The 13,381-nt window shown below is 31.2% G+C and overlaps 1 protein-coding gene across 5 annotated transcripts in view; it reads right to left on the bottom strand.

Moving 5' to 3' along the window:
- Positions 1-1,401: 1,401 nt before the first annotated feature.
- The window catches only part of LOC132757902 (band 4.1-like protein 5), a 50,878-nt gene continuing 38,898 nt past the window's right edge, over positions 1,402-13,381 (bottom strand). For 3 of the 5 annotated variants that reach the window (XM_060749396.1, XM_060749401.1, XM_060749399.1), the window contains one exon: positions 1,402-5,885. In XM_060749396.1, coding sequence (XP_060605379.1) covers positions 5,676-5,885 — 210 coding nt within the window. In that variant the 3' untranslated portion in view covers positions 1,402-5,675. Of the gene's footprint in view, positions 5,886-9,179; positions 9,205-10,465; positions 10,624-13,381 lie in introns of all 5 variants that reach the window. The other 2 variants (XM_060749400.1, XM_060749397.1) reach the window with 2 other exon arrangements.

Genomic DNA, 13,381 nt, shown 5'->3' with positions numbered 1-13,381 from the left:
TTTAGAATATAATAAGATATAACAATGTACTTCACTTGGTAAAAATATAGTATTAAAATGTATGGTATTCACGTTGTTTCAAAATTTTAAATCTCACAATTGTGTTATAGCTGTAACCAATTTTTCTGGATTTTTTAATCAATTTAATGACTTATCACACTGACGTTGGGTGAAGAATTTCAGCATGAACAAATTTATTTAGCAAAAAAAGCAAAAATTGAAAAAATAATTTATACTTTGATAATCAACTTAATTTCATAATTCATTAGTCTTGCAGGGTATTTTAATAAATACCAAAAAATGTGTCAAATAATTGTTTAACTTTTACAAACTTAAAATATCTCAAAAATACCAGAGGTGTTCATTAGAAACAATATGATTCCATCATAGAAAACCTAAATGTAACATTCTAGAGTTGATATGTCAAAAAGCTTTTATTAACTTCAATTTTTTCCTTTAAAATTTTATGTTTTATCTTCTGATTATAAATAAAAATTATCACAACCATTTTCATATTGTTTTTTTTCCTTTGGCAATATTTTCTGCTAGACATAAAAATAATTTTTTTTTTCTTCTCAATGTTTGAAAAAGTTCTTTGACTATTTGTCAAACAATAATACTACACAATTGTCTAGACCAAGTTTAAAGCTTTTTTATTCATTATTAGTATCCTTAGAAATAAACTTAACCCTAACCCTTCACAGTCATGCTTGATATGCATTAAAATTTTAGCCTGAGGTTTTATCTACTCTGCCTATAAAGATATTCAGGCCAGCCTGACAACACATCACTGGTGCTACAGGCTTTCCATAACTGTATCATTCTAGCATTTTAGACTTAGTCCTGAACCTTCTGATTTCATGTAATGGATCTGCCCTGCTTTGAATTTGGAACAGTCCATTAGAAGTTTAAGGGATTACAATATCAGAATACAGACTCAAAATTCAATTTAGCTTCAAATGGTATAGAGCCTGGTCAGGCTGCACAGGTGTGTAGGCTGGCCTGAGTCTATACAAGTGGCAAAGGCTTATCACTTTGGTTAGGGTAAACTTACTTCTTAAGATATAGGAACTTCATATGAATAGAAAATGTTTATAAATTAATGGCAGTTCATTATTCACCAAAGTTCGAAAAATCGAAAAAAAAATATGAGTCTCATTTTGTATAAAACAGAGACAAATTTGATGAATAATGTACCTGTTAAACTGGAATGCAATATATAAATAGACTTCATTTGTACATAAAAACAAATCATATTTAGGCACTATTTCCATTAATTAGGCCACAACCTGTTCTGATATGTAATTATTTCTGTAAAAAAATCACTATTTATAAAATCCAAGACATCACACTTCTCTAACAGTTTTACACTAACTATAACATAATTCACTTTCAGGGATGAAAAAAAAAATAACATAAGACTGCACAAAATCAGACACCACAAAATTTGAACAACAAAACAATCATTGTTGATATGTACTTTGTACCTCTAAAATCAAGGGTTTACATATTATATAAAACAACATGTTTAAAAACAACTAAAATAACATGTAAAGTGTCTTCAAAGTTTGAATAAAACCTTCTGCACAAATACCAGTAACTTTGTAAGCTATCTTTACATTTCAAAAAAAATTTAAAATCCAATTCTTTCTAACATATATGAGCCGCGTCACGACAAACCCAACATAATGGGTTTGCGACTAGCGTGGATCCAGACCAGCCTGCCCATCTGCGCAGTCTGATCAGGATCCATGCTGTTCGCTTACCAACTTTATTATGAGTAGAGAAACTGATAGCGAACAACATGGATCCTGATCAGACTGCGCGGATGTGCAGGCTGGTCTGGATCCATGCTGGTCGCAAACGCATTATGTTGGTTTTGTCGTGACGCGGCTCATTATATATAATACAACATGTATATAAGCTAAGTAGAGCAGAAAATAAATCTGTAAGACAAAGCATCCAATAACATAGGATTCTTTTTTCTCTGTTCTCAAGAAAATGCTCATTTTGCTCTGCATTCTGCCTGTCCACTCATTTAAATACATTATTAAAATTTAGGAAAAACCCACATAAAACTATAAGTGACAAACTGTGTCTCAGTATTTCAAGAAAGATGAAACAGTTAAAAGAATTAATAGTTCCATGACAAAAATATTCTATAGCAATTTAAATTGGGATTATCCAGAATAAAATGCTCTATAACAAAAATATCCCATTACTATATTTACTAAGTTAGGGTTAGCAAACAAGGCTCACATTTGCAAGCACAACAAAATTTTTAGCAGCCATATTTATTTCTTCCTACTGCAAAAATGAATTACAAGTTGTTCTGAATGTTATGCTAATGATTCTACTAATTTAGGTACAACTGTAAGAATTCTGTTTACGATAAAATTAATTTCATTTATTTTTGTTGTCGAAAATTTTAAATTTACCAAAAGAAATTTAGCTTTATTCTTGTATTTTGGCGAGAACAGTCTGCCAAATATAGCTTTATACCCTTTTATTAAAAGAAGGGCTTTGTATTATCTGGATTCACAATACACTTCCAAACAAACAAGAAACAAAAATGTGTGCAATTCTTTTAAGCTATCATATACAACAAGGCAGATATATGCAGGCAAATATAACATATGATACAATAATGTGCTATTATCAAAGACTTGTGCATACAAAGTGCCCATCTTTAGGTATGATATGTACAATAGACTGGAAATATATTTCACAAAAAGTAGAAAAAGAAATGAAACATGGAGCGGGATAGTGAAAAAGGGGAAACAACTCTATTTACAATACTGAATGGCACTATAGACTTACAGAAAACCCCTCACACATTAAGCATTGCATTATGATTAAACTGATATCTATCAAATTAAAGTTTAAACAAGTTACTTTGACTGCCAGTTTTTATGATTAAATTAAAAGATTTTATGTGAAATAAGCTCCCAATAAAAACAATAAAAGCACAAAAAACATTAATAAAATTTTCCAATCTAAGTTTTATCTACAAAATATGGGGGGAAAAATCAAAGAAATAAAAAATTAATTCAATTTTTGCTTATGTTTAATTTCTATTTTCCAAATTAACTTTCATATCAAATCGTATTTTTGTTGTTGTTGTTTTTATTAGAAAAAAAATTGTATTACAATTTAAGCCAACCTCTAAAAACTGATATGTATTCAATAATAGAATTCCTACAATTTAACTTTAAGACTGCTGACTAAAGTAAACCCTTTTACCATCTTTATCAAAAAACAGAATTAATACCCACATATCATTCAAATAAAATAAACCAATCTTTTAAAAAATATATATATAATTTACAATCTAAAATATCTAAAAGAAGTTAGAAAAAAATGTTTAGCAAACTTTATGAGGGAATGTATTCTAAAAACATGAATTAAAATGGCAAAAGTAAAAATTATGCTGATTTCAGAATTAAGATATGTATTAAAATCACTAAAACAAAGACTATAACATATCAAGTGTGCAATATCACCCAATTCTAGTGCAATATCTGATTTATAAAACCATAAAACATGACTTTGAATTTATAAATAAATGTATTCCTATTGGTCAATTAGATATCTAATTGCACAAATACCCAAATGAAATTTCAAAGAAACAGTAAAAACTATGCATTTAATTTTGATATTGCACAGTTAGCAAACTTTAGAAAATATGAACTGGCCAACCAGGATCTAGTTATTATTTTATCATAGGAAATTAAGAATTGAGAAGGCTATGAAAATTTAAACAAAAAGGTTTCTATGAGTTAGAAGTGTTATATTGAATTGTCCATATCCATTTCCCATACCATGTAATAACCCAGTTATTGTACAGTAAGAAGGTGTATAAAATAAATTTCAATATGACTGACAATGGACATTTTTGAACTAAGCATCTCATTGCTGAAGTATACTATTTTCTGTAAACAACATGAAAATGTCAAACTGAAATAAAATTCATGGCAAGTTCTTGAAATAAACAAGTCTTTTCATATCCTTGCCTTTTTTGCTATAAGACAATAATGTGGTATAGTAAAACTGTATATACATATATCGTATCCAGAGTAAAATGTACAAGTCAAAAAACCAGTCTGAATTTTGCTGCCTTGCTATTGGTCAATTTCAAATTCGAAATTTAAAAATTATCCAATCAAAAATCAGCATGCAATAGACTGGTTTTAAAACTCTTTTATTAAAGTTGTAAAAGTACTTTAAAAATATATATATCTTAAATCTAAATAATGTTTTTATTTTTTTAAATAATGCATGCTTTGATATACTAAATTATGTAAATATGTTAAATTGTTTATACAAATGAATATACTTGTATGAAGAGGTTTACAAAATATTGCATTTACAACCTGTGAAACAAACAAATCCATTTCTCTTCAAGTGGGGTAACAAAATACATGTAAAAACTAGTGACACAAACACACATAATCCATATTGCAATTGAGAAAAGAACTTACAAAAGTCTGAAAAAAATGAATGTACATGAAAGCCTTAGAAACATTTTGTCCAGCATTCTGAGTGTGGCTGACCGTTGTTACATATGTCACATATCAAGTGAGTTGGCCATACTCAGTTTGCATTTAGAAGCTATTTATATAAGCTAAGCAAAATTTGTACCTTTGTTTTCCGTGTTTATTAACAATTGAAAGTTTTTAATGAATCACATATTTCTTTAAGACCCTATAAATTGTTTTACTTAAAGCAGCACACCTCCAGATTTATGCTAATTTTCATGACATTTTTTAAAATATATTAAAAAGTTAAGTATTGTTAAGTGAACAAAGGAAATAATTTTCACATTGAAAACAGCACTTACAACCCATGTAATTAACCTAAGAGGTCAAAATATGCAGAAATAACCTTAACTGTGTTAGTAACGCAGTAGAAATATGGTGAAAAATACTGCAAAATCAGTAATAAATGCACATAACATGGATATTATTATCTTAATCTTTTATCTTTTCACTTTTCTTAACATCTCAGTACTTTTCTCAAGTTTGATTTTCTTGAAATATTTGGTTTATCTGGAGGCATGCAGCTTTAAAAAAAAGACATTGGCGGCAAGCAGCATATTGCATTAGTGATCACTATGAAATATCAAGTAGATTATCAATTGAAATATAAACAGAAAAAGAGTTTTGGCAATAAAAATATAAAGAAATATTTGTTAAAAATATTCAAAACAACAAAATTTTCTGTAAAAATTACAATATTTGTACAAAATTTCAACCTGGAATGTCTCAGAATAAAAGCTGAAAATTCAACATGTAAAATATTGGTCACATTCTTCGTTTGTTGTTGTTTTTAAACATGAAGCAAACATTTTAAATGTAAATTACAACAACAGTTGATATGTGTAAAATTGCAAATTTCAAGCAACAATAAAAGATAAAATTCTATGAATTTCTTTTTCTGAACTTTGTTCCGATTCTGAAATTCCAGTCTCAAAGAGATCATCTACATTTATGCCACTTCGTTCCATTTCATTTACACATCTAACTTCCTGTAAGGAATTCTGGGTAAAGCTCTTCAGTCTTCCCATAATTCCAAGAAATATCAAAAAAACTAAATCCAGAAAAAAACACATCCTGTGTACACAATTACAAATATTCAAATATATATATATTTCTGAACATTTTTTTTTTATCCTTTCACAATTCTGTAGTAAGAGTGACTTTTCTTTCGACTTTTTTGTCTTTCGATTGGCTGACATGCCATGGTGATAACTTATCACCGTTAACGATAGATTCTGAATGAGTCCGGCTCACTTTCACCGTGGTAACTGAACTTTTGGTTCCTGGCACACTGGATGTAGATACATTCTTCCTTGTCGCAACATTGGTACCAGAGAATTGTGTTTCCTGTAAATACAAATAAAAATGATGAAGAAAAACCTTAGCTATATATAATCAAAGTTGCCATAAACTAAAAATTCCTTTTCTTCAAAATAATCTGCCCAAAAGCTAATAATGATATCTTAGAAATTTTAAATTTTATATCACAGGGATGTCTGCGAGCAGCATAATAAGTTGACATAAAAATGAACACGATTCCTCTTGTCAAGTCTGCATAAAAACTAATGCTGATCAACCACATATGAAAATAACATTAAGGTTTTAAATGTTAAATTAATTATCATGTAACTGCTTAAAAAAATATGCCCAGCAAAAATTAAAAGAACTATTATCTTTTTTAATTTAAAAATGCAATATTTATCAACCTTATGGACAATTTCAGGTGCACTCTCTTGCAGCAGTTAGTTACATAAATCACAGGCAATCGGTGCGTGGCTAGGATAGTATACATGTACATGACCACGCCCACTTATTTTTTTATAAATATTTTTTTTTCTTATTAATAAAATATTTTTTTATTCAAAATGTTTTTATAGTATTATAGCTGCCTTTTCTATTTCAACTGTTTGCATGCACTGACATTAGTTTGTTATTAAGAAAAAGATCGATTTATGTTCAAATCGTCTACTTTCGGCTCGGTCAAGCGATGGCCGACCTAGACAAAAAGTGCATTTTCGCTTTAAAATTCCATCTTTTGTCGTACCAACTGTTCTAATATTGTACATTTTTCGAAAGAGAAATCATTTCTGCGTAGATTGCACTTTATTTGGTGAAAATTGGTTGACAATTAACAAAGATCTGGGAGGTAACATAAGGCCTGGTGGTAGGCCCGCTGGCGAACCTTTCTACCTTTACTATATTAATAGTATATATGGATGAATTTTTTTAAAAACAAATTTTCTTTGTTGATTTATTGAAAATAAGATATTTTAAAAACATTTTGAATAAAAAAAATATTTTATTAATAAGAAAAAAAATATTTATAAAAAAATAAGTGGGCGTGGTCATGTACATGTATACTATCCTAGCCACGCACCGATTGCCTGTGACATAAATGATTAGTCACAACATTAAAGATTTCAGTAAATGTGTAACCTAAACCAACTGGATTAAAGTGCACAAAATGATGTGTCAGAAGACATCACAAAGCTGGACTGTGTTCAGGAGATAGCACATATTTTGTTTTATGCCTTCAAAAAAGTAAAGCATGTTATGAACCGTGAGCTGGAAAAAATTAAGAGGTTTGTTACCCTATGCCAATTAAAGAATACAAACAAGAGGGCCATGATGGCCCTGAGTCACTCACCAGAAACAACTGCTTTTCAGTGTTAGAATGTCAATATATTCTCATATTAAACTTGAGCATAGAATATGTTTAAACAATAATTTGAAGAAATGCCATGACCTGGGGCATTTAAGATTTAGCTTAAACGGGGCTAATCAAATTAATATAAGCAAACTTGATAAAAGACTACCTAAGAATGCTACAAAGTTTGGTGATCATCTATCAATTATTTCAGTAGGAAATAATGTTCGAAGGTTTTTCCTATTTTTAGCTTTAGTGGCCCCTAAAAGGGGCCAATCAAATTAATATAAGCAAACTACCCAAGAATGCTACAGACAAAGTTTGGTGATCATCCATCAATTGGTTCTGAAGTAGGAGATGTTTAAAGGTTTTTCTATTTTTAGCTTTAGCGGTCCCTAAAAGGGGTCAATCAAATTAATGTGAGCAAACTTGATAAAAGATTACCCAAGAATGCTACAGACAAAGTTTGGTGATCATCCATCAATTAGTTCTGTAGAAATAGACATTTAAAGGTATTTCTATTTTTAGCTTTAGCATCCCCTAAAAGGGGCCAATCAAATTAATATGAGCAAACTTGATAAAAGACTACCCAAGAATGCTACAGACAAAGTTTGGTGATCATCCATCAATTAGTTCTGTAGAAATAGACGTTTAAAGGTTTTTCTATTTTTAGCTTTAGCGGCCCCTAAAAGGGGCCAATCAAATTAATATGAGCAAACTTGATAAAAGACTACCCAAGAATGCTACAGACAAAGTTTGGTGATCATCCATCCATTAGTTCTGTAGAAGAAGATGTTTAAAGGTTTTTCTATTTTTAGCCCTAGAGACCCCTAAAAGGGGCCAATCAAATTAATATGAGCAAACTTGATAAAAGACTACCCAAGAATGCTACAGACAAAGTTTGGTGATCATCCATCCATTAGTTCTGTAGAAGAAGATGTTTAAAGGTTTTTCTATTTTTAGCTCTGCTGACCCCTAAAAGGGGCCAATTGGAATGACATGAGCAAATTCAAGTGTGACTGTCACAAGGATGCTACAGACCAAATTTGAAGTAAATCTGCTTAGTAGTTTCAGAGAAGAAGACGATTGTTGACGCATGACGACGGACGCCGGAGCATCCCCCTTTGATACTAATAGCTCACCCTGAGCCTTCGGCTCTGGTGAGCTAACAAAGCCATTGGAGAAAATTTCAGTATACATGTCATGTAGTAGTGCATTGAGGGTAAGGCACCCAGGCAAAAGTTCTACATAATTTCTGTTTGAAAGTAGCATTTCTCGGTTTTGACTAGAACTGCCTTATTTCAGTTAACAATTAAAATGTGCATAAAAATTTTAATAAACTTTTACTGGTATAACAGTAACAAGACAGGTGTATTGTGTGTTAGGTCAAAGCAAATAAACAGACATGTTACTATTCAACAGCTTGTTTCATGTTAATGTAAGCAAAAAAGTAACACTTGTGCATTTTCACAACTATAATGCCTTAAAATAACATAGTATTTCATATTCAACGGAAGATAAGTGCATCGGGAGGAAGGGGTTGGGGGGAATGAAATTAACCATTAGCCGGCTTGTGGTAACAGAAGCTATCCATCCGACCAGTGCAGACCATGATTAGCTGGCACATTTACGCCATCTGATCATGATCTTTACTTTTTCCCTATTCAGTCAGACTATATTTAGAAATGTTCTGTTAAATGGAACTCATTGTTTTAAAGCTACTATCCCACACTTTAACATTGCGGTTTGAGTGTCTTTAAAATAAAATGCCATCAAGACATAAAATTTCACCACAATACTCATTTCATTTATATGGAACTATACTGGTGACAAAGGTAATTGTTATAGGTATCACGGGAAGGATTTAAAGGGTAAATGTGCCCACAAATATTCACACAGCCTGGTAGTGTTAATCAATATAACTTTCACAGCAAGGGGAAATAACCTTTCTAATATTTTATTTCAATATTAGAGAAGCTGGTAGGAGAACTTACATCTCTATTATATACATGTTTTTACCTGCAGACATTTGAAAGAAATAAAATTTGAAAGGTATATATCAACCATTTCATGAGTATGACATGATGTTAACTTTTCAAATCAGTAAAAAGTTTCTATGAAATGTGACTATGTCTCTATGTAGCCTTGAAAATTACTAAAGTTCAAACTAGTTATATATTAAATGTAATTTACAGTAATAGTAATTACTGAAAAAACTTTGTTTCAATGAATGTCATATATTTTTACAATCATTCATTAATTTGTGAAATAAAAACATATTCAATAGCTATAACTCTGTAAAAGTTATTTACATACTAGCATTGCATGTAATTGTATATAAGAACAAAATATAAATTGTACAGATAGTTTAACCATCTTAAAATTATATTTTTTTTTTGTTCCTTTGACTTGATTCAGTCACACTGATTCCTTTATGGTCATGTTTAGTAGTTTTCTTAGCGGAAGACTTCTGATGTATCCCAGTACATAATTTCAGTCTGTGGTTGACACGTGTAAAACCTTGAAAATTATCATTTTATATCTAAAATGAATCTTAACTTCCTCAAATAAAATTTATACATTCACTGTTTTGCTGACAGGATTCAAAACGATCAGCAATGAATGTCAAAATTATAGAGTGATATATATAGACAATAAAAAAATGTCTTTCCTTGGAATTCAATCTTATTTATTTATTTTTTATGAAATTTTTTCTGATTGTTTGTGGTATAAAACAACATTTATACTATTAAACAAAAAAATGCTAAAGAATTCCTCAAAAGAAAAAATAAACCTAGTCAATTTATAGTATTATTTTCAGACTCAATGAAATATATATGAGCCGTGTCACGACAAAACAAACATAGTGGGTTTGCGACCAGCATGGATCCAGACCAGCCTGCGCATCCGCGCAGTCTGATCAGGATCCATGCTGTTCGCTTACCAACCCTATTACAAATAGAGAAACTGATAGCGAACAGCATGGATCCTGATCAGACTGCGCGGATGCGCAGGCTGGTCTGGATCCATGCTGGTCGCAAACGCACTATGTTGGTTTTGTCATGACACGGCTCATATGTATATGTAGTATATTTGTGATAGACTATAAGTCTGTTTTGACCCAGAACCAAAAGGTGCAGGTTACAATGTGGGGGCCGTAGTGTTTGGACACATTAATGCTTCAACTGCAATTCACTGCAAAAGTAACGGCAAAAAAATTTACTGCAAAAATATCAACTGCAAAAAAATCTCAAATCACATCAGTGCATTTCATTCATACTAGAGTTGTCAAATTCTTGTAGTGATTGACTTCTGGGTTGCTTCCCCTTTCTGTCTTAAATTTGTCTCCTTCAATGGCTTATATCCCTTATCTACAGGCTTATATCCTGGGGACCGTCTCACCAACCTCATTCCAAACTGAGACTGGTTCCTTGCATTCTATTGTATGAAATATCAGTTGTAATAGAATAAGTCTAGGAGAATAGATACCAGAAATATTCCAAATAAATATTGGTTCCTAGCATTCTATGGAATAAAATTAAAATACATGTAGTATAATACTTGTTACAAGATTCTGGGAACCAGCATTTTCTAAACTTTATGTGTGAATTGGTTCCTAGCATTCTATGGAATACAATTAAAATAGTATAATACATGATTGTACTTGTTACCAAGTCAGTATAAACCCTAAAATCATAATATTTGCCCCCACTGTTATCTTTTAAAATCTTCATAATTATTGTAGAACAAAAATTTTATGGGTTAACAAAAAGAAGGAAAATCTTCAGAATTATTGCAGAACAAAACTTTAATGGATTAACAAATACTGAAAAAGGGAAATAACTTTAATGGGTTAACAAAATAGGAAAATCTTCAAAATTATTGCAGAACAAAACTTTAATGGGTTACAAAAAGAGGAAAATCTTCATAATTATTGCAAATCAAAACTTTAATGGGTTAAAAAAGAGAAAAATCTTCATAATTATTGCAGAACAAAACTTTAATGGATTAAAAAAGTAAAATCTTCATAATTATTGCAGAGCAAAACTTTAATGGGTTAAAAAAAGAGGAAAATCTTCATAATTATTGTAGAACAAAACTTAAATGAGTTAACAAAAGAAGAAATTACAGTAAAACAAAACTTAAATGAATAAACAATTCCAAATGTATATAAAAATTGTTTATGAAAAAACAAAACAAGAGGGCCATGATGGCCCTGAGATCGCTCACCTGTATATAGGCCCCCAGAGCGGGGCCAGTTTAAACCCCAGGGCTTTTATTTGAACAAACTTGGAAGACACTCATTAGAAGATGTTTCACAATGTTAAGTTTTTACTACACACATGTAATGAAAAACAATGATCTCCACCCCCCCCCCCCCCGGCAGGGCCAATTTTCACCCAAGGGCTTTTATTTGGACAAACTTGGTAGACATCCATAAGAAGATATTTCATGCCAAATATCTAAGCTCTAGCTGTTACAGTTCTTTAAAAGAAGATTTTTTAAGTTTTTACTATATGCATATAGGCAAAATCAATGACCCCCGGGGCGGGGCCAATTTTGACCTCAGGGCTATTATTTGAACAAACTTTGTAGACACTTACTAGAAGATGTTTCATGCTTAATATCTAAACTCTAGCTATTTGGGTTTTTTCAAAGAAGATTTTTTAAGTTTTTACTATATGCATATAGGCAAAATCAATGACCCCCGGGGCGGGGCCAATTTTGACCCCAGGGCTATTATTTGAACAAACTTTGTAGACACTCACAAGAAGATGTTTCATGCTTAATATCTAAACTCTAGCTATTTGGTTTTTTTCAAAGAAGATTATTTAAGATTTTGCTATACACATATAAGGAAAATCAATGACCCCCCAGGGCAGGGCTAATTTTGACCCCAGGGCTTTTATTTGAACAAACTTGGTAGACACCCATTAGAAGATGTTTCATGCTGAATATCTTAGCTCTAGCTCTTATAGTTCTTTAAAAGAAGATTTTTTAAGTTTTTACTATATGCATATAGGGAAAATCAATGACCCCCTGGGGCGGGGCCAATTTTGACCCCAGGGATTTTATTTGAACAACTTTGGTAGACACTCACTAGAAGATGTTTTATGCCAAATATCTAAGCTCTAGTTTGGATGAAATTGGCTTAGTGGTTTATGAGGAGATGTCATTTAAAGTAAAAGTTTTCGGACGGACGGACGCCGGACGAAAAGCAATCACAAAAGCTCACCCTGTCACTTTGTGACAGGTGAGCTAAAAAAATTAAACAACTACTTAAAAATAAAACAGGACACTGAATTCAGTGAAGCATAAAAGTATAATGAATGAAACAAATCAATAAATAAAAAAAAATGAAATAAAGAGAAAGAAAACAGAAAACAAAATCTGAACATTTCATTGACATGTCTAATGTTGTTAAATTATTTGCAAAACCAGTCTTCTCTTTTTCCCTTTACAACAAGTTATGCCCCTGGACATTTTTATTTTTCTCTTTTTCCCACAGACAACAAGTTGGATGACATCTTCATATGATTATTAAGTTACATATTTTCATTACAAATATATGAGAACTTTGAATATTACACCCATGCATAAAAGTTATATACATCTACTTCAGGGTACATTTCCAGTAGCAAGATATACATTCAATATTAAAACAGAACATATACTTTCATGCACAGCTTGATAACATGACTGAGAATTACAAATCTCAAAATGAACCACTGGAAAAGAAAGTTTTTTTCCCATGATTTGCATTTTTCACAAGTTAGCACAACCCATTTGTCAACTTATTTACCACAACCCTCCAATGCTTAAATTTTTTCAAAGATTATTACCTTTGTATGAATACACATATACCTTAATTTGATATCACCTTCAAATTTCTGCTTCAATAAGTTGAAGAAAATTCATCAGTATTTGTGATGATAATCAATATAGACACAGTGATTGAAGCATATGAGTTTGAACATATAAACACTGCCCCCAAACCCCCCACCCTGGTTTAATATTTGAGACCACCATGAGTTTGAACACTGCCCCCAACCCCACCCCCCTGGTTAATGCATTATTTAAGACCTCCATGAGTTTAAACATATAAACACTGCCCTCAAACCCCTATCTGGGTGACAATTTATGCCCTTATCAATTGTCACCTTTGACCCTCCAACCCCAGAAAATTGGCAAGTCT

Source organism: Ruditapes philippinarum, unplaced genomic scaffold (genome assembly GCF_026571515.1).
Source record: "Ruditapes philippinarum isolate M1 unplaced genomic scaffold, ASM2657151v2 ctg3894_1_1_1_1, whole genome shotgun sequence".
Taxonomy (NCBI): Eukaryota; Metazoa; Mollusca; class Bivalvia; order Venerida; family Veneridae; genus Ruditapes; species Ruditapes philippinarum.
This window is presented reverse-complemented; position numbering and strand designations above follow the sequence as displayed.